The following is a 25395-nucleotide window of genomic DNA, read 5'->3' as shown; positions in this document are numbered from 1 at the left end:
TTATCAGGAACTAATGAGGTTCTCCTTTAAATGGTTTATTATCAGGAACTAATGAGGTTCTCCATTCAATGGTTTATTATCAGGAACTAATGAGGTTCTCCATTAAATGGTTTATTTTCTTCCAGTAGGAACTCATCCTGGTCTCCAGCAGAGCAGGGGAACCTGAGCTCCATCCTTCTCCAGCTCTGATTGGTTGGCCTGGAAGTGGTTCTCCACCTTGTCTGTGACCTGTAGTGAAGCTGGGACGTGTTGGCCAATCACAGCGGTCCTCATGTTACCATGGTGATGGATTCCCAGCGAGCAGCTCCAGATTAAGCTCCTCTTTTCTAAGATGTCTTTGTTTTTTCTTTTGTCCTGTTTCTCTCTGTGAAGAACAATCTGGAGCAGCTTACTGCCTGTTTTACTGACTGATCCAATCCAGCACTTTTCAAAATGTCCATTTAGATCCGGACCGGACCGGAACCGGACCTCCTGGAAGCCGTCATCCTGTCCGTCAGTGTTCCGGTCCAATCTCCAGGACCAGCAATGACCTCGGAACCAGCCCAGCCTGCTAATGGAGCATGTTTGGATCAGGACTTGGTGTTTTGCAGGTGATGCAATGTGAGCTCAGGTTGCACAGAGCCTCGTGCTGCAGGTCGACCTGCTGCATTTCACAATAAAAGACGCGCAGACAGCGGAGGAGGGAGGGGCCGGAAGTTCCCTCCGCCTCCCAGCAGCTCTGCAGTCGGGATCTCATGGATCCTCGCTTCGCGTCCCTCGCGTGCTTTTATTTTGAAGAGACCCCCCACAATGCCCCGCGTGCTTCACGCCGCCTCAGCAGCTGCTGCCGCATCAGTGAGCAGAGCAGCAGGATCCCGGGTTTGAACTTCCAGAGACACACGGTAGGTCTGCAGCCCGGTTCGGTCAGAACCAGCCCAGTTCGGTCAGAACCAGCCCGGGAGCCGAGCACAGATCAAAGGGCTTGAGTTTGATGACGTCAGGTATCAGAGCCAGAGAAAGATGATGATGAGGAAGAGCTGAATGACAGGAAGTCTGCTAGAAACATGAGAAATAAGCAGATGGTTCCCCTGTGGCAGTTAGAGGGAAGCTACCCTCAGCATCACGCTGCCATCACCGTGTTCCAGGGTCTGTTCAGGCCATTTGGCTCCAGGCTGGTGGCTCCTGTTCTCTAACTGCTCATATTCTGCTGGCAGGCATTGACTCTCTGGTTCAGACTGGTACAGACATGCCCTGGAGGAGGGGGCGTGGCCCTGGCTGGGCACCCAGACTGGTGGGACCTGTCCTGCCTGGTACGTGTCATAACCCCGGCCTCCTCTCCCTGCAGGTGAACCATGTGTGGTATCTGGGCTTTGTTCGGCAGCGATGAGTGCCTGTCGGTTCAGTGCACCTGTGCCATGAAGATCGCTCACAGGGGCCCCGACGCCTTCCGCTTCGAGAACGTCAACGGCTTCACCAACTGCTGCTTCGGCTTCCACCGGCTGGCCATCGTGGACCAGCTGTACGGCATGCAGCCGCTGCGTGTCAAGAAGTTCCCCTACCTGTGGCTCTGCTACAATGGAGAGATCTACAACCACCAGGCGGTAAGACCACACTGGCTTTAATGGGAACCAGGCTGTTAACAATTCTATGCAGTTTATTTCTATAGTGCCAGTTCAAAACACCTCACCATAAGGCACTTTATAGAGACAACTAAACCAGATCCTCCAGTGAGATTGATTCAAAGTTTTCTATCTAAGGAAAACCAGCTGATTGCATCGACTCATTGACTCTTCAGCAATCCCTCACACTAAGCATGCTTGTAGCGACAGTGGAGAGGAAAAACTCCCTTTGAACAGGAAGAAACCTCCAGCAGAACCAGGCTCAGTGTGAGCGGCCATCTGCTGAGGCCCACTGGGGTTCAAGGAGACAGAAGCAGACATAGAAAAAGAAGCATAGATACAAAAGGCAACTGTCAACCAGCTCCACAGGCGGCCCCGTCCAGGAAACACACAGCCAGGCAGACGAGCTCCGAGCCAGCTCCCATGTCAGAGGATGAAGAGAGCACATCCAGTTAGTCACAGTCAGAGAAACAGGACTACACTGGAAAACAGGCCAAGCTCCAACATCTAGAAACAAAGGTGTTGATGGCAGCAGCACAGCTGATATTTCTCTCCAGGATGGAGTCACAGCCAAACAGGAACAGACCAGATGAAGCTACTATGAGAAAAAGCAGAGAGAGCAGAACGTTAGAGATTGAACTAACAGATTCTGCAGAGTGGGAGAATAGAGATAGAATGAAGCAGAATGATGAAAAAGGGGTCCCTATGTCCTCCAGGAGTCTAAGCCTATAGCAGCAGAACTATAGAGATAGATCAGGATAACCTGAGCCACTCTAACTATAAGCTTTATCAAAAAGGAAAGTTTTAAGCCTAGCCTTAAAAGTAGACAGGGTGTCTGCCTCACGGACTAAAACTGGTAGTTGGTTCCACAGGAGAGGAGCCTGAGAACTAAAAGATCTGCCTCCCATTCTACTTTTAGAAATTCTAGGAACCACTAGTAAACCTGCAGATTGAGAGCGAAGTGCTCTGTTAGGAACATAAGGAACAATCAGATCTCTGATATCAGATGGAGCTTGGCCATTTAAGGCTTTATATGTGAGAAGGAGGATTTTAAATTCTATTCTTGATTTAACAGGAAGCCAATGAAGAGAAGCCAGGATAGGAGAGATATGATCTCTCTTTTTCATTTTCATCAGAACTCTGGCTGCAGCATTTTGGATCAGCTGAAGGCTTTTAACTACAGTTTGTGGACTTCCTGATAGTAAAGAATTACAATAGTCCAGCCTTGAAGTAACAAATGCATGGACTAGTTTCTCAGCATCACCCCTGGACAGGAGATTGCTCATTTTTGCAATATTCCTCAGATGAAAGAAGGAAATTCTAGAAACCTCTTTGATCTGGGATTTAAATGGCAGGTCCTGATCAGCAGTGGTCTGGCCGTCCCTCCAGATCATCACAGCTGATCCAGTCTCCTCTATAGCTGTAGAACAATCAGAACCTCCACATGCAGGCGATGGAGGACGGGTCCGGCTCAGTACCTTAGAGGAGGCCAGTGGGGTTCATGGTGCAGCAGTCTTACCTTGACTCCACAGTGACCCATAGAAAGTTTGGTGGAGGGATGATGGTGGTGTTGAGCTGCTTTGAGGGGTCAGAGGAAACTCTGCAGCCGACCAGGAGATGTGGATGCTTTGTGGGAACGGTTTGACTGATTGTCTGACCTGTTGATGTGAGGGTGGGGGCCTCCTGGCCCCTGGGGACCGCAGCTCCTGAACTGAACCCAGATGTTGTGCATCATAGAGCTGCTGACGATAGTTTTGGTTCTGCTCCGTTTCCTTTCAGCTGAAGACGCAGTTTGACTTTGACTATCAGACCAGGGTGGATGGCGAGGTGCTGCTTCATCTCTACGACCGCTTTGGGATCAAGAAGATGGCGTCCCTCCTGGACGGAGTCTTCGCCTTCATCCTGCTGGACACGGCCAACAGGAAGGTCCACCTGGGGAGGGACACGTATGGCGTCCGCCCGCTGTTCAAGTTCCTCACTGATGACGGCTTCCTGGCGGTCTGCTCCGAGGCCAAAGGTCAGCAGAGGGATTGGAACCGTCCAGCGTCTCTGTGGACGGCAGCTAACCTGTCCTTCTGATCGCAGGCCTTTCAGAGATCACGCACTCCATGGAGACCGCCGCCAGCATCGTCCCCTTCCTGCCTGGACACTACGAGGTCTTCGACCTGAAGCTGAACGGCAAAGTTGAGTCCGTCAAGTTTGAGGAGTTCCACTGCTGCACCAGAGAGCCGGCTCACGCCCTCTACGACGCGGTGGAGGGACTGTCGTCAGGTGAGTCCTCCACCTGCTCCGCTCCCAGCCTTCCTCACTGCAGCTAAAGTCAAACCAACGCGTCTCTCCAGGTTTCGCTGAGGAAACGGTGAAGCGTAACATCAGGAGTCTGTTTGAGAACGCCGTGCGGAAACGCCTGATGGCCCACAGACGCATCGGCTGTCTCCTGTCAGGTAATGGCTGCCGTCTGGGCCGTAGATCAACGGTGATGAGTTCCTCCCTCTGTTAGACCTTCGCTGTGATCCAGATGGTCCAGATGTTTCCAGAACGTTTCCCCATCCAGGATGACCTGATATGACGATGATAGCCTGATAACGGAGACGATCATTGTTATGAGCTCAGCTGGACGACGTCATGGACTGAAACAGGTTTCTGTTCACCGCAGTAGAAGAACTAAAATCAGGGCGACAGTGGAGAGAAAAACTCCCTTTGAACAGGAAGAAACCTGCAGCAGAACCAGGCTCAGTGTGAGCGGCCATCTGCTGAGGCCCAATAATTCAAAATATAAGAGCTCATTAATAAAAATCATTCAGCTCCAAATCAAACTGAATTCAGTTCATCGCTTCTACAAAACCTTTTATCATCATCCTATATTTCTACTGTCTGACTGTTTAAAAGCTCCTTATGTCTGTTTTCTTTTTTAGTGGCATCATCTAAAAACACAACAATAAGAATTAGTCTATTCAAATATAAAATCACTTTTAACAATTAAAAGACAATATAACACTATTTTATCTGTAATAGTATCCAAAATAAACAGCCAGATTCAAGCATTATTTAGCAGACTTTAATGTACTAATTTACTTATAGACGTGTGGAAATCTAGAAAAATAGAATCAGTGGAAATAGATTTCCTCTGTTTGTCTTTATCCTATTTCTAGATGGAACTATTTTTATGTGGAAAACAAAAAGCAGCAGATCTTTAGCATCCTTCTCATGTTATGTTCTACAAAAGAAATAAAAGCTGTTATTTCTACCTGAACTGCTGTCAAAATGAAAACAGTAATAGCAAAGAAATATTGTTAAAGGGAATCAGAAATGTTGATAGTTTACAGTCTTTGCTCATTTTAACAGCAGTTTTCTGAACTCGTCTGACTCAGAATATTTAGTTTTAGAAAAGAAATCCTAACGTTGGTTTCTTTCATTTAAGTTCTACAAATCCAAACTCTCTCCTGCTTCTTTACAGAACTGCAATCAGAAGCTTTCACCTGTTTTAGCCTAGATTATATTTAGTTTTTTAATTGGGACTAGTTTCCTAGCCTAATATTAATTTCACGCACTCATCCAGACTAGAAAACAATCAGAAAGAGAGAAGGAGGAACGTAAAGCAGCACAGTTCCATGCGCTGCTATGTGAAAGGGACAGGAATCAGGAGCTGGAAAAATATGCTGTTCACATTGAATTATTACTAGGGACAAGTAGGTCGGTCCAAATGTTGGTAGGGACATGTCCCTATGGTCCCTATGCTAACCTGCTCCCATGGTAACGAAGCTCCTCTGGGCTCCAGCTGCTCCTCTAAGTCTTCTCAGGCGTAAAAACTCAGAGATGCAGCCAGACTCCAGCAGTAGAGCAAAGCTGCATCCTCCTGCACCAACGATCTCTGTTAACTGCAGTGTGGACATCGCCCTCTGTTGTTCACACTGAATATGACAGCTGGTACAGCTGCTTCTCATCTCTGATGTTCTGCTGGTTCTCTGTTCAGGAGGTCTGGACTCCAGTCTGGTTGCAGCAACGCTGCTGAAACTGTCTAAAGAGGAGAAGCTGCCGTACTCCATCCAGACCTTCTCCATCGGGTCAGAGGACAGTCCCGATGTCATCGCTGCTAAAAAGGTCAGTCCCAGTCAGTCTGTGGGTTCAGTGGCTCCTGGTGCTGTTCGCTGCGTTTTTTTCTTCTGTAAGGTCCAGACTGGGTTCTGTGTCGTCAGGTGGCGGCCCACATTGGCAGCGAGCATCACACGGTGACGTTCACAGCAGAGGAGGGCATCAAAGCCGTGGAGGACGTCATCTTCCACCTGGAGACCTATGACATCACCACCATCCGGGCCTCTGTTGGTGAGCAATCGCTCGGTTCTTAGAACATCTCACTGCTTCTGAGAACCTTTAGCTGCTTCTGAGAACATTTAGCTGCTTCTGAGAAAATTTAGCTCACTTTTGAGAACCTTTTGCTGGTTCTGAGAACCTTTTGCTGGTTCTGAGAACATTTTGCTGGTTCTGAGAACCTTTTGCTGGTTCTGAGAACCTTTTGCTGGTTCTTAGAATCCTTTGCTCAGTTCTGAGAACCTTTTGCTCAGTTCTGTGAACCTTTTGCTCAGTTCTGAGAACCTTTTGCTGGTTCTCAGAACCTTTTGCTGGTTCTCAGAACCTTGTGCTGGTTCTGAGAACATTTAGCTGGTTCTGAGAACATTTTGGTGGTTCTGAGAACATTTAGCTGCTTCTGAGAACCTTTTGCTCGGTTCCTAGAACCTTTTGCTCTGTTCTGAGAACCTTTTGCTGGTTCTGAGAACCCTTTGCTTGTTCTGAGAACCTTTTGCTGGTTCTGAGAATCCTTTGCTCAGTTGTGAGAACCTTTTGCTGGTTCTGAGAACATTTTGCTGCTTCTGAAAACATTTAGCTGCTTCAGAGAACCTTTTGCTGGTTCTTAGAATCCTTTGCTCAGTTCTGAGAACCTTTTGCTCAGTTCTGAGAACCTTTTGCTGGTTCTGAGAACATTTAGCTGGTTCTGAGAACATTTTGGTGGTTCTGAGAACATTTAGCTGCTTCTGAGAACCTTTTGCTCGGTTCCTAGAACCTTTTGCTCTGTTCTGAGAACCTTTTGCTGGTTCTGAGAACCCTTTGCTTGTTCTGAGAACCTTTTGCTGGTTCTGAGAATCCTTTGCTCAGTTGTGAGAACCTTTTGCTGGTTCTGAGAACATTTTGCTGCTTCTGAAAACATTTAGCTGCTTCTGAGAACCTTTTGCTGGTTCTTAGAATCCTTTGCTCAGTTCTGAGAACCTTTTGCTCAGTTCTGTGAACCTTTTGCTCAGTTCTGAGAACCTTTTGCTGGTTCTCAGAACCTTGTGCTGGTTCTGAGAACATTTAGCTGGTTCTGAGAACATTTTGGTGGTTCTGAGAACATTTAGCTGCTTCTGAGAACCTTTTGCTCGGTTCCTAGAACCTTTTGCTCTGTTCTGAGAACCTTTTGCTGGTTCTGAGAACCCTTTGCTTGTTCTGAGAACCTTTTGCTGGTTCTGAGAATCCTTTGCTCAGTTGTGAGAACCTTTTGCTGCTTCTGAAAACATTTAGCTGCTTCTGAGAACCTTTTGCTGGTTCTTAGAATCCTTTGCTCAGTTCTGAGAACCTTTTGCTCAGTTCTGTGAACCTTTTGCACAGTTCTGAGAACCTTTTGCTGGTTCTCAGAACCTTTTGCTGGTTCTCAGAACCTTGTGCTGGTTCTGAGAACATTTAGCTGGTTCTGAGAACATTTTGGTGGTTCTGAGAACATTTAGCTGCTTCTGAGAACCTTTTGCTCGGTTCCTAGAACCTTTTGCTCTGTTCTGAGAACCTTTTGCTGGTTCTGAGAACCCTTTGCTTGTTCTGAGAACCTTTTGCTGGTTCTGAGAATCCTTTGCTCAGTTGTGAGAACCTTTTGCTGGTTCTGAGAACATTTTGCTGCTTCTGAAAACATTTAGCTGCTTCTGAGAACCTTTTGCTTGTTCTGAGAACCTTTTGCTGGTTCTGAGAATCCTTTGCTCAGTTCTGTGAACCTTTTCCTCGGTTCTGAGAACCTTTTGCTGGCTCTGAGAACCTTTTGCTGGTTCTGAGAACATTTTGCTGCTTCTGAAAACATTTTGCTGCTTCTGAAAACATTTAGCTGCTTCTGAGAACCTTTTGCTTGTTCTGAGAACCTTTTGCTGGTTCTGAGAATCCTTTGCTCAGTTCTGTGAACCTTTTCCTCGGTTCTGAGAACCTTTTGCTGGTTCTGGGAACATTTTGCTGGTTCTGAGAACCTTTTGGTGGTTCTGAGAACATTTAGCTCAGTTCTGAGAAACCTTTGCTCGGTTCTTTGAACCTTTTCCTTGGTTCTCCCCCAGAGATGAAAATCAAAGAATCTACACAAATCAGCAGAACCTTCTGGTTCTTTAAATGTCCAAACTGTGAGAACCACACTGAGCATCGTACAGATAAATCTTCCCTCCTGGTGAATTTTGACTTGAAGCAGCGCCCCTCTGTGGTTCTGTTCGGTAAACGCACCCAGTTGGATAAAAACTCTGTATTCTCAAAGTGTGGCGGCGCACCGAAGCTTTGAGACTTCCGTTTCATTTATAGTCGCTATTTTTAGTCAGATGTTCGTGCTTTTATAGGAAATTACTTTTGACTTCATGGAAAAAGAAAATGACACCCCTTCTGGTGGAAATGGGTCACCACCAACCAGGAGCGCATTTTTAGAAACTATTCATAAGAAGTTAGGATTTTAAAACCTTGGAAGTTTTCCAGTTGTGAATATCTTCATCAAACAGTGCAGGTTGAACATGGAGATATTCAGCCACTGATGCGATCCAGTCCTCAGCAGCTGTTCCAGAGATCACAGCTGGATGTTTATTTTACGTTCAGGCTGACTGATCTCTGTAATCCTGCCGCCGTTTCCATTAAAGTTCTGTTTTCTCCACTGAAGGGATGTACTTGGTATCGAAGTACATCAGGGAGAAGACGGACAGCGTGGTGATCTTCTCTGGAGAAGGATCTGATGAGCTGACTCAGGGATACCTTTACTTCCACAAGGCAAGTTTGCTCCGACCTTTGACCTTTGCTCCTCTACCGTCAGCTTTTAATAAATAATCGTCCGTTTGGGCGGAAAAAAAGGAGAATTTAGGGGACGTTTGTCTGGAAAAGGCACCAACCTGGTAGAGATGATGATGTCTTAACATCACTTCTATGGGCCGTATTCAGTATTACTGTTTAATCCCAAATCCTCTAAAAACAAAAGTTTAATAAAGGAGTTTCAATCTACGAGCATAAAGAAATAAAGCAGTAGGCTAGCAGAGTAAGAGAACGCAGGTTTGACGGCTGATGAAGCTGTTAGCATTGGCGTGTCGCTGCTCCATGTGGCCGTTAGTCTGCTCCCATCAGACGGGAATCCATTCAGTTAGCTTTGGTTAGCCTACTAGTTCGTTAGCGCTCTGTGTCTGTTAGGCTGCTTGTTCATTAGCGCTCTGCGTCTGTTAGGCTACTCGTTCGTTAGCGCTCTGCGTCTGTTAGGCTACTCGTTCGTTAGCGCTCTGCGTCTGTTAGCCTACTCGTTCGTTAGCGCTCTGCGTCTGTTAGCCTACTCGTTCGTTAGCGCTCTGCGTCGTTAGGCTGCTCATTCGTTAGAGCTCTGCGTCTGTTAGCCTACTCGTTCGTTAGCGCTCTGCGTCTGTTAGGCTGCTTTTTAATTAGCGCTCCGCGACTGTCAGGCTGCTCGTTGGTTAGCGCTCCGCGACTGTTAGGCTGCTCGATCGTTAGCGCTCTGCGTCTGTTAGGCTACTCGTTCGTTAGTGCTCTGCGTCTGTTAGGCTGCTCGTTCGTTAGCGCTCTGCGTCTGTTAGCCTACTTGTTCGTTAGCGCTCTGTGTCTGTTAGGCTGCTTTTTCATTAGCGCTCCGCGACTGTTAGACTGCTCGTTGGTTAGCGCTCAGCGATTGTTAGGCTGCTCGATTGTTAGCGCTCTGCGTCTGTTAGGCTACTCATTCGTTAGCGCTCTGCGTCTGTTAGGCTGCTCGTTCGTTAGCGCTCTGCGTCTGTTAGGCTACTCGTTCGTTAGCGCTCTGCGTCTGTTAGGCTACTCGTTCGTTAGCGCTCTGCGTCTGTTAGCCTACTCGTTCGTTAGCGCTCTGCGTCTGTTAGCCTACTCGTTCGTTAGCGCTCTGCGTCGTTAGGCTGCTCATTCGTTAGAGCTCTGCGTCTGTTAGCCTACTCGTTCGTTAGCGCTCTGCGTCTGTTAGCCTGCTTTTAATTAGCGCTCCGCGACTGTCAGGCTGCTCGTTGGTTAGCGCTCCGCGACTGTTAGGCTGCTCGATCGTTAGCGCTCTGCGTCTGTTAGGCTACTCGTTCGTTAGTGCTCTGCGTCTGTTAGGCTGCTCGTTCGTTAGCGCTCTGCGTCTGTTAGCCTACTTGTTCGTTAGCGCTCTGTGTCTGTTAGGCTGCTTTTTCATTAGCGCTCCGCGACTGTTAGACTGCTCGTTGGTTAGCGCTCCGCGATTGTTAGGCTGCTCGATTGTTAGCGCTCTGCGTCTGTTAGGCGACTCATTCGTTAGCGCTCTGCGTCTGTTAGGCTGCTCGTTCGTTAGCGCTCTGCGTCTGTTTGCCTGCGCGTTGGTTAGCGCCCTGCGTCTGTTAGCCTGCTCGTTGGTTAGCGCTCTGCGTCTGTTAGGCTGCTCATTCGTTAGCGCTCTGTGTCCCTAGGCTGCTCGTTAGTTAGCGCATTGCGTCTGTTAGGCTGCTCGTTCGTTAGCGCTCTGCGTGTGTTAGCATACTCGTTCGTTAGCGCTCTGCATCTGTTAGGCTGCTTGTTCGTTAGCGCTCTGCGGCTGTTAGCCTGCTCATTGGTTAGCGCCCTGCGTCTGTTAGCCTGCTCGTTCGTTAGCGCTCTGTGTCCCTAGGCTGCTCGTTAGTTAGCGCACTGCGTCTGTTAGGCTGCTCGTTCGTTAGCGCTCTGCGTCTGTTAGCCTGCGCGTTCGTTAGCGCTCTGCGTCTGTTAGGCTGCTTGTTTGTTAGCACTCTGCATCTGTTAGGCTGCTCGTTTGTAGCGCTCTGCGTCTGTTAGGCTGCTCGTTCGTTAGCGCTCTGCGTCTGTTAGGCTGCTCGTTCGTTAGCGCTCTGCGTCTGTTAGGCTGCTCGTTGGTTAGCGCTCTGCGTCTGTTAGGCTGCTCATTCGTTAGCGCTCTGCGTGTGTTAGCATACTTGTTCGTTAGCGCTCTGCATCTGTAAGGCTGCTTGTTCGTTAGCGCTCTGCGGCTGTTACGCTGCTCGTTGGTTAGTGCCCTGCGTCTGTTAACCTGCTCGTTTGTTAGCGCTCTGTGTCCCTAGGCTGCTCGTTCGTTAGCGCTCTGCGTCTGTTAAGCTGCGCGTTCGTTAGCGCTCTGCATCTGTTAGCCTGCGCGTTCGTTAGCGCTCTGCGTCTGTTATCCTGCTCGTTCGTTAGCGCTCTGCATCTGTTAGGCTGCTCGTTCGTTAGCGCTCTGCGTCTGTTAGGCTGCTCGTTCGTTAGCCCTCTGCATCTGTTAGGCTGCTTGTTCGTTAGTGCTCTGCGTCTGTTAGCCTGCGCGTTCGTTAGCGCTCTGCGTCTGTTATCCTGCTCGTTCGTTAGCGCTCTGCATCTGTTAGGCTGCTCGTTCGTTAGCGCTCTGCGTCTGTTAGGCAGGTCGTTCGTTAGCGCTCTGCGTCTGTTATCCTGCTCATTCGTTAGCGCTCTGCGGCTGTTAGGCAGGTCGTTCGTTAGCGCTCTGCGTCTGTTATCCTGCTCGTTCGTTAGCCCTCTGCATCTGTTAGGCTGCTCGTTCGTTAGCGCTATGCGTCTGTTAGCCTGCGCGTTCGTTAGCGCTCTGCGTCTGTTATCCTGCTCGTTCGTTAGCGCTCTGCATCTGTTAGGCTGCTCGTTCGTTAGCGCTCTGCGTCTGTTAGGCTGCTCGTTTGTTAGCGCTCTGCATCTGTTAGGCTGCTCGTTCGTTAGCGCTCTGCGTCTGTTATCCTGCTCGTTCGTTAGCGCTCTGCATCTGTTAGGCTGCTCGTTCGTTAGCCCTCTGCATCTGTTAGGCTGCTCGTTTGTTAGCGCTCTGCGTCTGTTAGCCTGCGCGTTCGTTAGCGCTCTGCGTCTGTTATCCTGCTCGTTCGTTAGCGCTCTGCATCTGTTAGGCTGCTCGTTCGTTAGCCCTCTGCATCTGTTAGGCTGCTCGTTTGTTAGCGCTCTGCGTCTGTTAGCCTGCGCGTTCGTTAGCGCTCTGCGTCTGTTATCCTGCTCGTTCGTTAGCGCTCTGCATCTGTTAGGCTGCTCGTTCGTTAGCGCTCTGCGTCTGTTAGGCAGGTCGTTCGTTAGCGCTCTGCGTCTGTTATCCTGCTCGTTCGTTAGCGCTCTGCGGCTGTTAGCCTACTCGTTCATTAGTGCCCTGCGTCTGTTAGGCTACTCGTTCGTTAGCATTGGCTGAGAGGCGTACATGTAGCAGCCGCCATGCCGTCACAGTAGGATTGTCTTTACAAACATTGGATAGTGTCAGATAAACGTTGCAGTGATTAGTTTCTGGTTTCTCTGCTGGCCTGGTTGAAACCATCTGAGATGAATAGCAGAGCTGGATCTTGGAGATTCTTCACTCATGGAGTCATTTGTCTCCTCAAGGCTCCAAATGCCAAAGCAGGAGCAGAGGACAGCGTCCGTCTCCTAAAGGAGCTCTACCTGTTTGATGTCCTCCGTGCTGATCGGACCACAGCTGCTCATGGGTAAGTCCTGTCAGAACCCAGCGTTAAGCAACCTTTCTATGATGAGACGTGACCAAAGAGTCTCTGTGCCGTTAGGGGCAGTTAGGGATGCATGGCCCTGCAGGTAAACGGGTATTATTCCCATAGCCCTGAAGTCTTATCTCTAATTTTCTGGATTTTTCGGTGGTCTCTGCTCAACTTAGCGCTTTAGTCGCTATATTTAGCCACTTTTCAGACCCCTCTAGCACTTTGATTTCTAAAAAGCTCCTAGCGCCAAATCTAGAGACTTTTTTCTGCTACTGGAGACTTTGGAGACAACATCTAAAAGCAGCGAACTCTGCTCTCCAGAGCAAGTAGATTGGTAACCCCGCCTCCAGCATGAAAAGTCAGCTGAGTACAAAACATAGAGAGGAAAACAAGAAGAAAAGGGACAAGAAGAGAGGGACACAACCTAGAACAGATAATGGATGTCTATTCTATTAACATTTCTCTATAATGGGGCTGTTCTATGTCTTCTCCATTCAGAGGGGCCCCTGCCTGTCTTTGCTTAGGGCCCCACATTTCCAAAAACTGCCTGTTAATTTGGTTAGCTCAGCTAACAGCAACTATTCCTGGCAGTGGTTTTAGTGGATATTAGCCTTTAGCATGGTTAGCAGTGCTAACTATAAATGTTTCTCTGTGTGAAAACTCGTGTTCCTAACTGTTAGACTGTCATCCTTCCTTTATCCAGGATATCTGACTTTTTAAAAGGATTAACCTGAGCTTCATTGCTACATTCAATATTTATATTTACAATAATAATTAATAGAATATATAATAATAATAATCAATATTTACAACAATATTTCCTTTTGTTTACACTTGTGTATAGAAAATGACACAGATAAATCTGTCTGACATCCAGCTTTCCTGATAAACTCTCAGCTCCTGTTCAAAGGTGGCGGCCTGAAAGAACAGCCGACGTTCTTCTTTCCAAGAAACGTCTTTCTCCTTCTGGGCTTCTTCTGACGACACTTTGAAAACAGAAAATATTGTCTTCCTCTCTGAGCAACTCAGCGATTGTTGTCAGGAACTTTGGCCTTTTGTTATGCTGCGTTTCAGAGAGGATAAAACGGCCTGTTGAGCATCAAATGGATCGATTCCCTTTATCTAACCACTTCATGATGTGTCTCTACAGCTTTCATTAAATAAATAATTTAATTCAGACTAATTGAATGTAGTGATAAACAGAAAAACAAGCTGCTGACCCGTTTCTGTTGTTTGTTTTAGTTTGGAGCTCAGAGTGCCTTTCTTGGATCATAGATTCACGGCGTACTACCTTTCCCTCCCTGAGGAGATGAGAGCTCCTAAGGTCAGTTCATGGGTCTTCTACCAGAGTGGGAGCTTTCTGCTGTATTAAACCCGCTGTCTGACCTCCTCACACAGGATGGAGTGGAGAAACACCTTCTCAGGGACTCCTTCAAAGGCCTCAACCTGATTCCTGAGGAGATCCTTTGGAGACGGAAGGAAGCCTTCAGTGATGGCATGATGTCAGAGAAAAAGTCCTGGTACTCCTGCCTCCAGGAGCATCTGGACTCTGTGGTAGGTCACTAGGGAGACCAGCAGGAAGTCAGGATGAGCAGCACGAACTAGATCCAGCTTTATGGAGCCAAGATGTTCATTCAGGCCCCGTCCACACGAAGTCAAAACGAACACGAAACGCTAATATTTTCCAGAACGTTTGTCGTAAAGACGGAGACGTAAAATAAATGTGATCGTCCACACGAATGCATGAAAACGCTGCAAAATGTATGCCAGGCCTGTAAGTGGCGCTGTGGTGCCAAAGCAAAAATAGGCGACGAAATGTTGGGCATGCACAGTAATATTTATACATGGTTGCCCTGCGGGTCCATTTTCATGGTTAAGTCAAATTCAGGTGCTGAACTATGTGGTCGATATTGCTATGTTCTTCCTGGAGATATTCCAGAAGAAGAAGATTCTGTTGTAAGCCTGACAGCAGGGTGAGTAGCATGAGCAGCAACCATTCAACACAGTATGGCGCCATTGTTGTTGTGATACTGTGTCGCGCATGCGTGTTTAGAGGCGACGCTATGACGCATGCGTGTAAAAAAAAAAAATGCGGTTAGAGCTTAAAGATGGAAACGCGAAAACGGCGTTTCAAAATCTTCCCACTCTGAAGGCTGAATAAAAAAAAGATTGTTTACAGACCCCCGAAACGCCGGCTTCGTATGGATGAGAGGCTGGTTAGGTGAAAAATTTAGGCCAGGGTTCGTCTTCGTGTGGACGGGGCCCCAGTTTAACTGGATTTGTTTTTATATCCAGTCTTAATTTAGCACCTTTCTCAGTTCACTGAAGCGTGAGGATGGACTCGTTTCCTCGCCAACTTGTTTCCTCCACCAAGTCCTGGACTCGGGGAGAATGGGAGCACGCAGAATAAATCTGGGTCAATTGGAACAGAAGCGTACTGATGACATCACCACATTCACATTTGCCGCTGCTGCTGCAGACGGGCTAATGCTGGCCCCGGCTGCTGCAGACGCTGGCTCCCGGCTGCTGCAGACGCTGGCTCCCGGCTGCTGCAGACGGGCTAACGCTGGCTGCAGCTGCTGCAGACGCTGGCCCCGGCTGCTGCAGACGGGCTAACGCTGGCAGTGGCTGCTGCAGACGCTGGCCCCGGCTGCTGCAGACGGGCTAACGCTGGCAGTGGCTGCTGCAGACGGGCTAACGCTGGCCCCGGCTGCTGCAGACGGGCTAACGCTGGCCCCGGCTGCTGCAGACGGGCTAACGCTGGCAGTGGCTGCTGCAGACGGGCTAACGCTGGCAGTGGCTGCTGCAGACGGGCTAACGCTGGCCCCGGCTGCTGCAGACGCTGGCAGTGGCTGCTGCAGACGCTGGCCCCGGCTGCTGCAGACGGGCTAACGCTGGCCCCGGCTGCTGCAGACGGGCTAACGCTGGCCCCGGCTGCTGCAGACGGGCTAACGCTGGCCCCGGCTGCTGCAGACGGGCTAACGCTGGCAGTGGCTGCTGCAGACGCTGGCAGTGGCTGCTGCAGACGCTGGCCCCGGCTGCTGCAGACGGGCTAACGGTGGCCCCGGCTGCTGCAGACGCTGGCCCCGGCTGCTGCAGACGGGCTAACGCTGGCAGCGGCTGCTGCAGACGGGCTAACGCTGGCAGCGGCTGCTGCAGACGGGCTAACGCTGGCAGCGGCTGCTGCAGACGGGCTAACGCTTGCCCCGGCTGCTGCAGACGGGCTAACGCTGGCCCCGGCTGCTGCAGACACTGGCCCCAGCTGCTGCAGACGGGCTAACGCTGGCCCCGGCTGCTGCAGACGGGCTAACGCTGGCCCCGGCTGCTGCAGACGGGCTAACGGTGGCCCCGGCTGCTGCAGACGGGCTAACGCTGGCCCCGGCTGCTGCAGACACTGGCCCCAGCTGCTGCAGACGGGCTAACGCTGACCCCGGCTGCTGCAGACGGGCTAACGGTGGCCCCGGCTGCTGCAGACGGGCTAACGGTGGCCCCGGCTGCTGCAGACGGGCTAACGCTGGCCCCGGCTGCTGCAGACGGGCTAACGCTGGCCCCGGCTGCTGCAGACGCTGGCCCCAGCTGCTGCAGATGGGCTAACGCTGACCCCGGCTGCTGCAGATGGGCTAACGCTGACCCCGGCTGCTGCAGACGGGCTAACGGTGGCCCCGGCTGCTGCAGACGGGCTAACGCTGGCCCCGGCTGCTGCAGACGGGCTAACGCTGGCCCCGGCTGCTGCAGACGGGCTAACGCTGGCCCCGGCTGCTGCAGACGGGCTAACGCTGGCCCCGGCTGCTGCAGACGGGCTAACGCTGGCCCCGGCTGCTGCAGACGGGCTAACGCTGGCCCCGGCTGCTGCAGACGGGCTAACGCTGGCCCCGGCTGCTGCAGACGGGCTAACGCTGGCCCCGGCTGCTGCAGACGGGCTAACGCTGGCCCCGGCTGCTGCAGACGGGCTAACGCTGGCCCCGGCTGCTGCAGACGGGCTAACGCTGACCCCGGCTGCTGCAGACGGGCTAACGCTGACCCCGGCTGCTGCAGACGGGCTAACGCTGGCCCCGGCTGCTGCAGACGGGCTAACGCTGGCCCCGGCTGCTGCAGACGGGCTAACGCTGGCCCCGGCTGCTGCAGACACTGGCCCCAGCTGCTGCAGATGGGCTAACGCTGACCCCGGCTGCTGCAGACGGGCTAACGCTGGCCCCGGCTGCTGCAGACGCTGGCCCCAGCTGCTGCAGATGGGCTAACGCTGACCCCGGCTGCTGCAGACGGGCTAACGCTGGCCCCGGCTGCTGCAGACGCTGGCCCCAGCTGCTGCAGATGGGCTAACGCTGACCCCGGCTGCTGCAGATGGGCTAACGGTGGCCCCGGCTGCTGCAGACGGGCTAACGCTGGCCCCGGCTGCTGCAGACGGGCTAACGCTGGCCCCGGCTGCTGCAGACGGGCTAACGCTGGCCCCGGCTGCTGCAGACACTGGCCCCAGCTGCTGCAGATGGGCTAACGCTGACCCCGGCTGCTGCAGACGGGCTAACGCTGGCCCCGGTTGCTGCAGACGCTGGCCCCAGCTGCTGCAGATGAGCTAACGCTGACCCCGGCTGCTGCAGATGGGCTAACGGTGGCCCCGGCTGCTGCAGACGGGCTAACGCTGGCCCCGGCTGCTGCAGACGGGCTAACGCTGGCCCCGGCTGCTGCAGACGGGCTAACGCTGGCCCCGGCTGCTGCAGACGGGCTAACGCTGGCCCCGGCTGCTGCAGACACTGGCCCCAGCTGCTGCAGACGGGCTAACGCTGACCCCGGCTGCTGCAGACGGGCTAACGCTGGCCCCGGCTGCTGCAGACACTGGCCCCAGCTGCTGCAGACGGGCTAACGCTGGCCCCGGCTGCTGCAGACGGGCTAACGCTGGCCCCGGCTGCTGCAGACGGGCTAACGCTGGCCCCGGCTGCTGCAGACGGGCTAACGCTGGCCCCGGCTGCTGCAGACGGGCTAACGCTGGCCCCGGCTGCTGCAGACGGGCTAACGCTGGCCCCGGCTGCTGCAGACACTGGCCCCAGCTGCTGCAGATGGGCTAACGCTGACCCCGGCTGCTGCAGACGGGCTAACGGTGGCCCCGGCTGCTGCAGACGGGCTAACGGTGGCCCCGGCTGCTGCAGACGGGCTAACGCTGGCCCCGGCTGCTGCAGACGCTGGCCCCGGCTGCTGCAGATGGGCTAACGCTGACCCCGGCTGCTGCAGATGGGCTAACGCTGACCCCGGCTGCTGCAGACGGGCTAACGGTGGCCCCGGCTGCTGCAGACGGGCTAACGCTGGCCCCGGCTGCTGCAGACGGGCTAACGCTGGCCCCGGCTGCTGCAGACGGGCTAACGCTGGCCCCGGCTGCTGCAGACGGGCTAACGCTGGCCCCGGCTGCTGCAGACGGGCTAACGCTGGCCCCGGCTGCTGCAGACGGGCTAACGCTGGCCCCGGCTGCTGCAGACACTGGCCCCAGCTGCTGCAGATGGGCTAACGCTGACCCCGGCTGCTGCAGACGGGCTAACGCTGGCCCCGGCTGCTGCAGACACTGGCCCCAGCTGCTGCAGATGGGCTAACGCTGACCCCGGCTGCTGCAGACGGGCTAACGCTGGCCCCGGCTGCTGCAGACGCTGGCCCCAGCTGCTGCAGATGGGCTAACGCTGACCCCGGCTGCTGCAGATGGGCTAACGGTGGCCCCGGCTGCTGCAGACGGGCTAACGCTGGCCCCGGCTGCTGCAGACGGGCTAACGCTGGCCCCGGCTGCTGCAGACGGGCTAACGCTGGCCCCGGCTGCTGCAGACGGGCTAACGCTGGCCCCGGCTGCTGCAGACACTGGCCCCAGCTGCTGCAGATGGGCTAACGCTGACCCCGGCTGCTGCAGACGGGCTAACGCTGGCCCCGGTTGCTGCAGACGCTGGCCCCAGCTGCTGCAGATGAGCTAACGCTGACCCCGGCTGCTGCAGATGGGCTAACGGTGGCCCCGGCTGCTGCAGACGGGCTAACGGTGGCCCCGGCTGCTGCAGACGGGCTAACGCTGGCCCCGGCTGCTGCAGACGGGCTAACGCTGGCCCCGGCTGCTGCAGACGGGCTAACGCTGGCCCCGGCTGCTGCAGACGGGCTAACGCTGGCCCCGGCTGCTGCAGACGGGCTAACGCTGGCCCCGGCTGCTGCAGACGGGCTAACGCTGGCCCCGGCTGCTGCAGACACTGGCCCCAGCTGCTGCAGACGGGCTAACGCTGACCCCGGCTGCTGCAGACGGGCTAACGGTGGCCCCGGCTGCTGCAGACGGGCTAACGCTGGCCCCGGCTGCTGCAGACGGGCTAACGCTGGCCCCGGCTGCTGCAGACGGGCTAACGCTGGCCCCGGCTGCTGCAGACGGGCTAACGCTGGCCCCGGCTGCTGCAGACGGGCTAACGCTGGCCCCGGCTGCTGCAGACGGGCTAACGCTGGCCCCGGCTGCTGCAGACGGGCTAACGCTGGCCCCGGCTGCTGCAGACGGGCTAACGCTGGCCCCGGCTGCTGCAGACGGGCTAACGCTGGCCCCGGCTGCTGCAGACACTGGCCCCAGCTGCTGCAGATGGGCTAACGCTGACCCCGGCTGCTGCAGACGGGCTAACGCTGGCCCCGGCTGCTGCAGACACTGGCCCCAGCTGCTGCAGACGGGCTAACGCTGGCCCCGGCTGCTGCAGACGGGTAACGCTGGCCCCGGCTGCTGCAGACGGGCTAACGCTGGCCCCGGCTGCTGCAGACGGGCTAACGCTGGCCCCGGCTGCTGCAGACACTGGCCCCAGCTGCTGCAGATGGGCTAACGCTGACCCCGGCTGCTGCAGACGGGCTAACGGTGGCCCCGGCTGCTGCAGACGGGCTAACGGTGGCCCCGGCTGCTGCAGACGGGCTAACGGTGGCCCCGGCTGCTGCAGACGGGCTAACGCTGGCCCCGGCTGCTGCAGACGGGCTAACGCTGGCCCCGGCTGCTGCAGACGCTGGCCCCAGCTGCTGCAGATGGGCTAACGCTGACCCCGGCTGCTGCAGATGGGCTAACGCTGACCCCGGCTGCTGCAGACGGGCTAACGCTGGCCCCGGCTGCTGCAGACGGGCTAACGCTGGCCCCGGCTGCTGCAGACGGGCTAACGCTGGCCCCGGCTGCTGCAGACGGGCTAACGCTGGCCCCGGCTGCTGCAGACGGGCTAACGCTGGCCCCGGCTGCGGCAGACGGGCTAACGCTGGCCCCGGCTGCTGCAGACGGGCTAACGCTGGCCCCGGCTGCTGCAGACGGGCTAACGCTGGCCCCGGCTGCTGCAGACGGGCTAACGCTGGCCCCGGCTGCTGCAGACGGGCTAACGCTGGCCCCGGCTGCTGCAGACACTGGCCCCAGCTGCTGCAGATGGGCTAACGCTGACCCCGGCTGCTGCAGACGGGCTAACGCTGGCCCCGGCTGCTGCAGACACTGGCCCCAGCTGCTGCAGATGGGCTAACGCTGACCCCGGCTGCTGCAGACGGGCTAACGCTGGCCCCGGCTGCTGCAGACGCTGGCCCCAGCTGCTGCAGATGGGCTAACGCTGACCCCGGCTGCTGCAGATGGGCTAACGGTGGCCCCGGCTGCTGCAGACGGGCTAACGCTGGCCCCGGCTGCTGCAGACGGGCTAACGCTGGCCCCGGCTGCTGCAGAGGGGCTAACGCTGGCCCCGGCTGCTGCAGACGGGCTAACGCTGGCCCCGGCTGCTGCAGACACTGGCCCCAGCTGCTGCAGATGGGCTAACGCTGACCCCGGCTGCTGCAGACGGGCTAACGCTGGCCCCGGTTGCTGCAGACGCTGGCCCCAGCTGCTGCAGATGAGCTAACGCTGACCCCGGCTGCTGCAGATGGGCTAACGGTGGCCCCGGCTGCTGCAGACGGGCTAACGCTGGCCCCGGCTGCTGCAGACGGGCTAACGCTGGCCCCGGCTGCTGCAGACGGGCTAACGCTGGCCCCGGCTGCTGCAGAGGGGCTAACGCTGGCCCCGGCTGCTGCAGACGGGCTAACGCTGGCCCCGGCTGCTGCAGACGGGCTAACGCTGGCCCCGGCTGCTGCAGACGGGCTAACGCTGGCCCCGGCTGCTGCAGACGGGCTAACGCTGGCCCCGGCTGCTGCAGACGGGCTAACGCTGGCCCCGGCTGCTGCAGACGGGCTAACGCTGGCCCCGGCTGCTGCAGACGGGCTAACGCTGGCCCCGGCTGCTGCAGACACTGGCCCCAGCTGCTGCAGATGGGCTAACGCTGACCCCGGCTGCTGCAGACGGGCTAACGGTGGCCCCGGCTGCTGCAGACGGGCTAACGCTGGCCCCGGCTGCTGCAGACGGGCTAACGCTTGCCCCGGCTGCTGCAGACGGGCTAACGCTGGCCCCGGCTGCTGCAGACGGGCTAACGCTGGCCCCGGCTGCTGCAGACGGGCTAACGCTGGCCCCGGCTGCTGCAGACGGGCTAACGCTGGCCCCGGCTGCTGCAGACGGGCTAACGCTGGCCCCGGCTGCTGCAGACGGGCTAACGCTGGCCCCGGCTGCTGCAGACACTGGCCCCAGCTGCTGCAGATGGGCTAACGCTGACCCCGGCTGCTGCAGACGGGCTAACGGTGGCCCCGGCTGCTGCAGACGGGCTAACGGTGGCCCCGGCTGCTGCAGACGGGCTAACGGTGGCCCCGGCTGCTGCAGACGGGCTAACGGTGGCCCCGGCTGCTGCAGACGGGCTAACGCTGGCCCCGGCTGCTGCAGACGGGCTAACGCTGGCCCCGGCTGCTGCAGACGCTGGCCCCGGCTGCTGCAGATGGGCTAACGCTGACCCCGGCTGCTGCAGATGGGCTAACGCTGACCCCGGCTGCTGCAGACGGGCTAACGCTGGCCCCGGCTGCTGCAGACGGGCTAACGCTGGCCCCGGCTGCTGCAGACGGGCTAACGCTGGCCCCGGCTGCTGCAGACGGGCTAACGCTGGCCCCGGCTGCTGCAGACGGGCTAACGCTGGCCCCGGCTGCTGCAGACGGGCTAACGCTGGCCCCGGCTGCTGCAGACGGGCTAACGCTGGCCCCGGCTGCTGCAGACGGGCTAACGCTGGCCCCGGCTGCTGCAGACGGGCTAACGCTGGCCCCGGCTGCTGCAGACGGGCTAACGCTGGCCCCGGCTGCTGCAGACACTGGCCCCAGCTGCTGCAGATGGGCTAACGCTGACCCCGGCTGCTGCAGACGGGCTAACGCTGGCCCCGGCTGCTGCAGACACTGGCCCCAGCTGCTGCAGATGGGCTAACGCTGACCCCGGCTGCTGCAGACGGGCTAACGCTGGCCCCGGCTGCTGCAGACGCTGGCCCCAGCTGCTGCAGATGGGCTAACGCTGACCCCGGCTGCTGCAGATGGGCTAACGGTGGCCCCGGCTGCTGCAGACGGGCTAACGCTGGCCCCGGCTGCTGCAGACGGGCTAACGCTGGCCCCGGCTGCTGCAGAGGGGCTAACGCTGGCCCCGGCTGCTGCAGACGGGCTAACGCTGGCCCCGGCTGCTGCAGACACTGGCCCCAGCTGCTGCAGATGGGCTAACGCTGACCCCGGCTGCTGCAGACGGGCTAACGCTGGCCCCGGTTGCTGCAGACGCTGGCCCCAGCTGCTGCAGATGAGCTAACGCTGACCCCGGCTGCTGCAGATGGGCTAACGGTGGCCCCGGCTGCTGCAGACGGGCTAACGCTGGCCCCGGCTGCTGCAGACGGGCTAACGCTGGCCCCGGCTGCTGCAGACGGGCTAACGCTGGCCCCGGCTGCTGCAGAGGGGCTAACGCTGGCCCCGGCTGCTGCAGACGGGCTAACGCTGGCCCCGGCTGCTGCAGACGGGCTAACGCTGGCCCCGGCTGCTGCAGACGGGCTAACGCTGGCCCCGGCTGCTGCAGACGGGCTAACGCTGGCCCCGGCTGCTGCAGACGGGCTAACGCTGGCCCCGGCTGCTGCAGACGGGCTAACGCTGGCCCCGGCTGCTGCAGACACTGGCCCCAGCTGCTGCAGATGGGCTAACGCTGACCCCGGCTGCTGCAGACGGGCTAACGGTGGCCCCGGCTGCTGCAGACGGGCTAACGCTGGCCCCGGCTGCTGCAGACGGGCTAACGCTTGCCCCGGCTGCTGCAGACGGGCTAACGCTGGCCCCGGCTGCTGCAGACGGGCTAACGCTGGCCCCGGCTGCTGCAGACGGGCTAACGCTGGCCCCGGCTGCTGCAGACGGGCTAACGCTGGCCCCGGCTGCTGCAGACGGGCTAACGCTGGCCCCGGCTGCTGCAGACGGGCTAACGCTGGCCCCGGCTGCTGCAGACGGGCTAACGCTGGCCCCGGCTGCTGCAGACGGGCTAACGCTGGCCCCGGCTGCTGCAGACGGGCTAACGGTGGCCCCGGCTGCTGCAGACGGGCTAACGGTGGCCCCGGCTGCTGCAGACGGGCTAACGGTGGCCCCGGCTGCTGCAGACGGGCTAACGCTGGCCCCGGCTGCTGTAGACGGGCTAACGCTGGCCCCGGCTGCTGCAGACGGGCTAACGTTAGCCCTGGCTTCAGTTAGCCTCGGAGGTCCACTGGTTGCTGCAGTCCACTCAACATCGGAACTTTTTATAAATTACGCACTAAATCAGTAAATGTTGCATATAGTGAAGCTTAAAGTATAATTTTCTCATCTCAAATGATCTTAAAACGTACTTTTATTGACCAACTGCAACAGAAAAGAGAACTTTTAACTTAATACTCTGAGCTCTGAGTGCGCTAACCTGGAAGCTGCTGCCGCACTGCATGCTGGGAACGCTGCCAGTCTGGAGAATGCGTCTCTACCTGATCCGTCCCGGAAGCAGGAGGCTTCCTGCGAATGCGCAAACAGATATGCATCCGGGTGTCCATAAATGATGTAGTTATGGTACTAAGAGTACTTATTTCTATCCTTAAGCCACTTCAGAAGGCTAATACACATCTTTAAAACATTTTTTATTACTTTTGTGAGACAATATTGATGCTTTTTCCATTTCCCATATAGTTTAGTACGCTTACTGTTTTAAGGGAGGGAAAACGTCATTTAGGTCTTTTTAACAAAATGAAATCGGATGTATATCTGGATGCGCAGATGAGCTAATGGCGAATGCGCAGGACGGATCGTGCTTCCGGGACGGATCGGGTAGTGACGGAACAGACAAGTCTGCTCTGATGCATGCTGGGTAAAGAGGGAGGGGCATGAACAACATCCAGGGACTCTGTCTTCTGTTCTTTTGAATTGGCACAGTGGTGAGGCTGAGGACGTTTCACGAGCACCTGAGAACGCACACCTATTGAGAAACCAAGGCTGTCTGGATGCCCTGCTTGACCCCTGACCCCTGCATCACTATATAGTCGACTTTACAATGAACTCTAATAACTGACCATTTGGACAGATCAACTCTAGTTTTCACTCCCCGTCAGTCATGTGATTCCTGCATGGTTCCTGCGCCATCTTTGTTCTTTCCTCGACTCAGAGTAGAATCATTTCTGAATGAATGAAATCAATAAAAGAAAATTAAACTAATAAAATCTGAAAAAATCTAAATCCTTTTGCATCCACTTCATAGATGACTCAGAAACCTGTTTTTTATTGAGAAGTTTAACTTAAATTTAATTTAAATCTCTTTGCTTCCTGTAATATTGGGACAAAGTTCTCTCCATCTGGACAGAACCATCCGGTAAGAACCGGTCAGAACCGGTCATCCATCCCGTTCATGCGGGAGGCTCCTCTGATCCAGGCAGGATCAAACAGGATCAGTCATGTAAAGAAGTGCTGACCGGTTAGAACCGGCTGGGTTCTGGCCAGCCGGTTCTAACCGGTCCTGTCTGCTTCCCCAGGTGAACAAGGACCAGATGGAGAAGGCGGCCCAGACCTTCCCCCACAACCCCCCCAAAACCAAGGAGGCCTTCTACTACAGGCAGGTGTTTGAGCGGTTGTACCCGGGCCGCGCCCAGTGGCTGTCCCATTACTGGATGCCTCGCTGGATCAGCGCCACCGACCCGTCAGCGCGGACGCTGTCCATCTACAAAGCAGACAAAGAGCAGTGATTGGCTGAGCGCCCGGTTTCCTGCTGTGGCTTTCAATAAATGACTGAAACTGTTGTTGTTTGAGGTGGAAGGCTGGTCAGACTGGGCCGGATTTAGTCCAGAACCGGACTAATGGGCCCTGATGGCGTCAAAGGAGCTTCAACCTCACATTTACTGCTGCTGTCAGAGAAACGGCGTGATGTTCTGCTTTGGTCCACCTGAGCTGAAGGTTTAATAAAGGCAGAACTAAACCAGCCTAAAGGTCCTGATGGTGGTCTGTGAAGCTTCCAGCAAACCCAACATGGTGAAAATAGAACAAGGGGGGAGGAGCTAAATCAACCTGTGATTGGTTGGTTCTGAGCAGCTCCTGTGCTTGGTTTCAGCCCTGCTCCTCCTGCTCCTCCTGCTGACCTGAGATCATCTGAAGCAGAAACGGTTTGCTTTGAGGAGCAGGGCTGAAAATCAGCCACATCATTCACCAATGAGCTGAGAGACGACCCGCCGGAGCTGAATTAGAAAAGGATTTATTTGATCCTCTTTAAATTAATTTTGAATGGATTTTTTCCAGAAGTAACAGATTTTAACCTAAAAGTCATACTTTTCCTTTTTTATCTGATCTTAATTACCTGTTTAAGGAACAGAACCATTAAAGCTGTTAAAGTTCTGTGATTTTAAACTTCATGCCACTAAAACCAGGTTTACATTAAAAACAAAGGAGCATCAAATGCATCTAATCTGTGACTGAAGAGCAGAGACTGAAGATTATTGCCCATTAAACTGGACTGAACTGAACGACTCCATAGAGGAATCATTAAATGCTCATTAAATAATTCTATAGAGAATCATTTAATGATCTGATTCTAAAGTTCATTTGATTCAAATAAATATTCATGGAACAAGCAGTTCTTCACTGAGCCTGGTGGTGGCAGCAGAGATCCATCATGTAGAAATTAAATGCAGTTTTATTTCTGGAAAGTTGCTCTTGATGTTGATGCTGTAATCAGGAAGGATCTCCTGTAGAGGTCTGTCTGCAGT

The 25395-nt window shown here is 55.1% G+C and overlaps 1 protein-coding gene across 1 annotated transcript; it reads left to right on the top strand.

Moving 5' to 3' along the window:
* Positions 1–351: 351 nt before the first annotated feature.
* Positions 352–24621, top strand: asns (asparagine synthetase). The gene is made up of 12 exons (XM_038284778.1): positions 352–881; positions 1325–1580; positions 3378–3615; positions 3684–3869; positions 3941–4042; positions 5572–5699; positions 5795–5921; positions 8521–8627; positions 12216–12316; positions 13565–13646; positions 13721–13876; positions 24172–24621. The coding sequence occupies exons 2-12, from the start codon at positions 1332–1334 to the stop codon at positions 24379–24381; spliced, it is 1686 nt and encodes a 561-aa protein (XP_038140706.1). The 5' UTR covers positions 352–881; positions 1325–1331; the 3' UTR covers positions 24382–24621.
* The last annotated feature ends 774 nt before the right edge of the window (positions 24622–25395 follow it).

This window comes from Cyprinodon tularosa, unplaced genomic scaffold (genome assembly GCF_016077235.1).
Source record: "Cyprinodon tularosa strain WSP-4 unplaced genomic scaffold, ASM1607723v1 ctg2017, whole genome shotgun sequence".
Lineage (NCBI taxonomy): Eukaryota > Metazoa > Chordata > Actinopteri > Cyprinodontiformes > Cyprinodontidae > Cyprinodon > Cyprinodon tularosa.
Note: the sequence above shows the minus strand (reverse complement) of the source record. Positions and strands in the feature narration are given on the sequence as shown.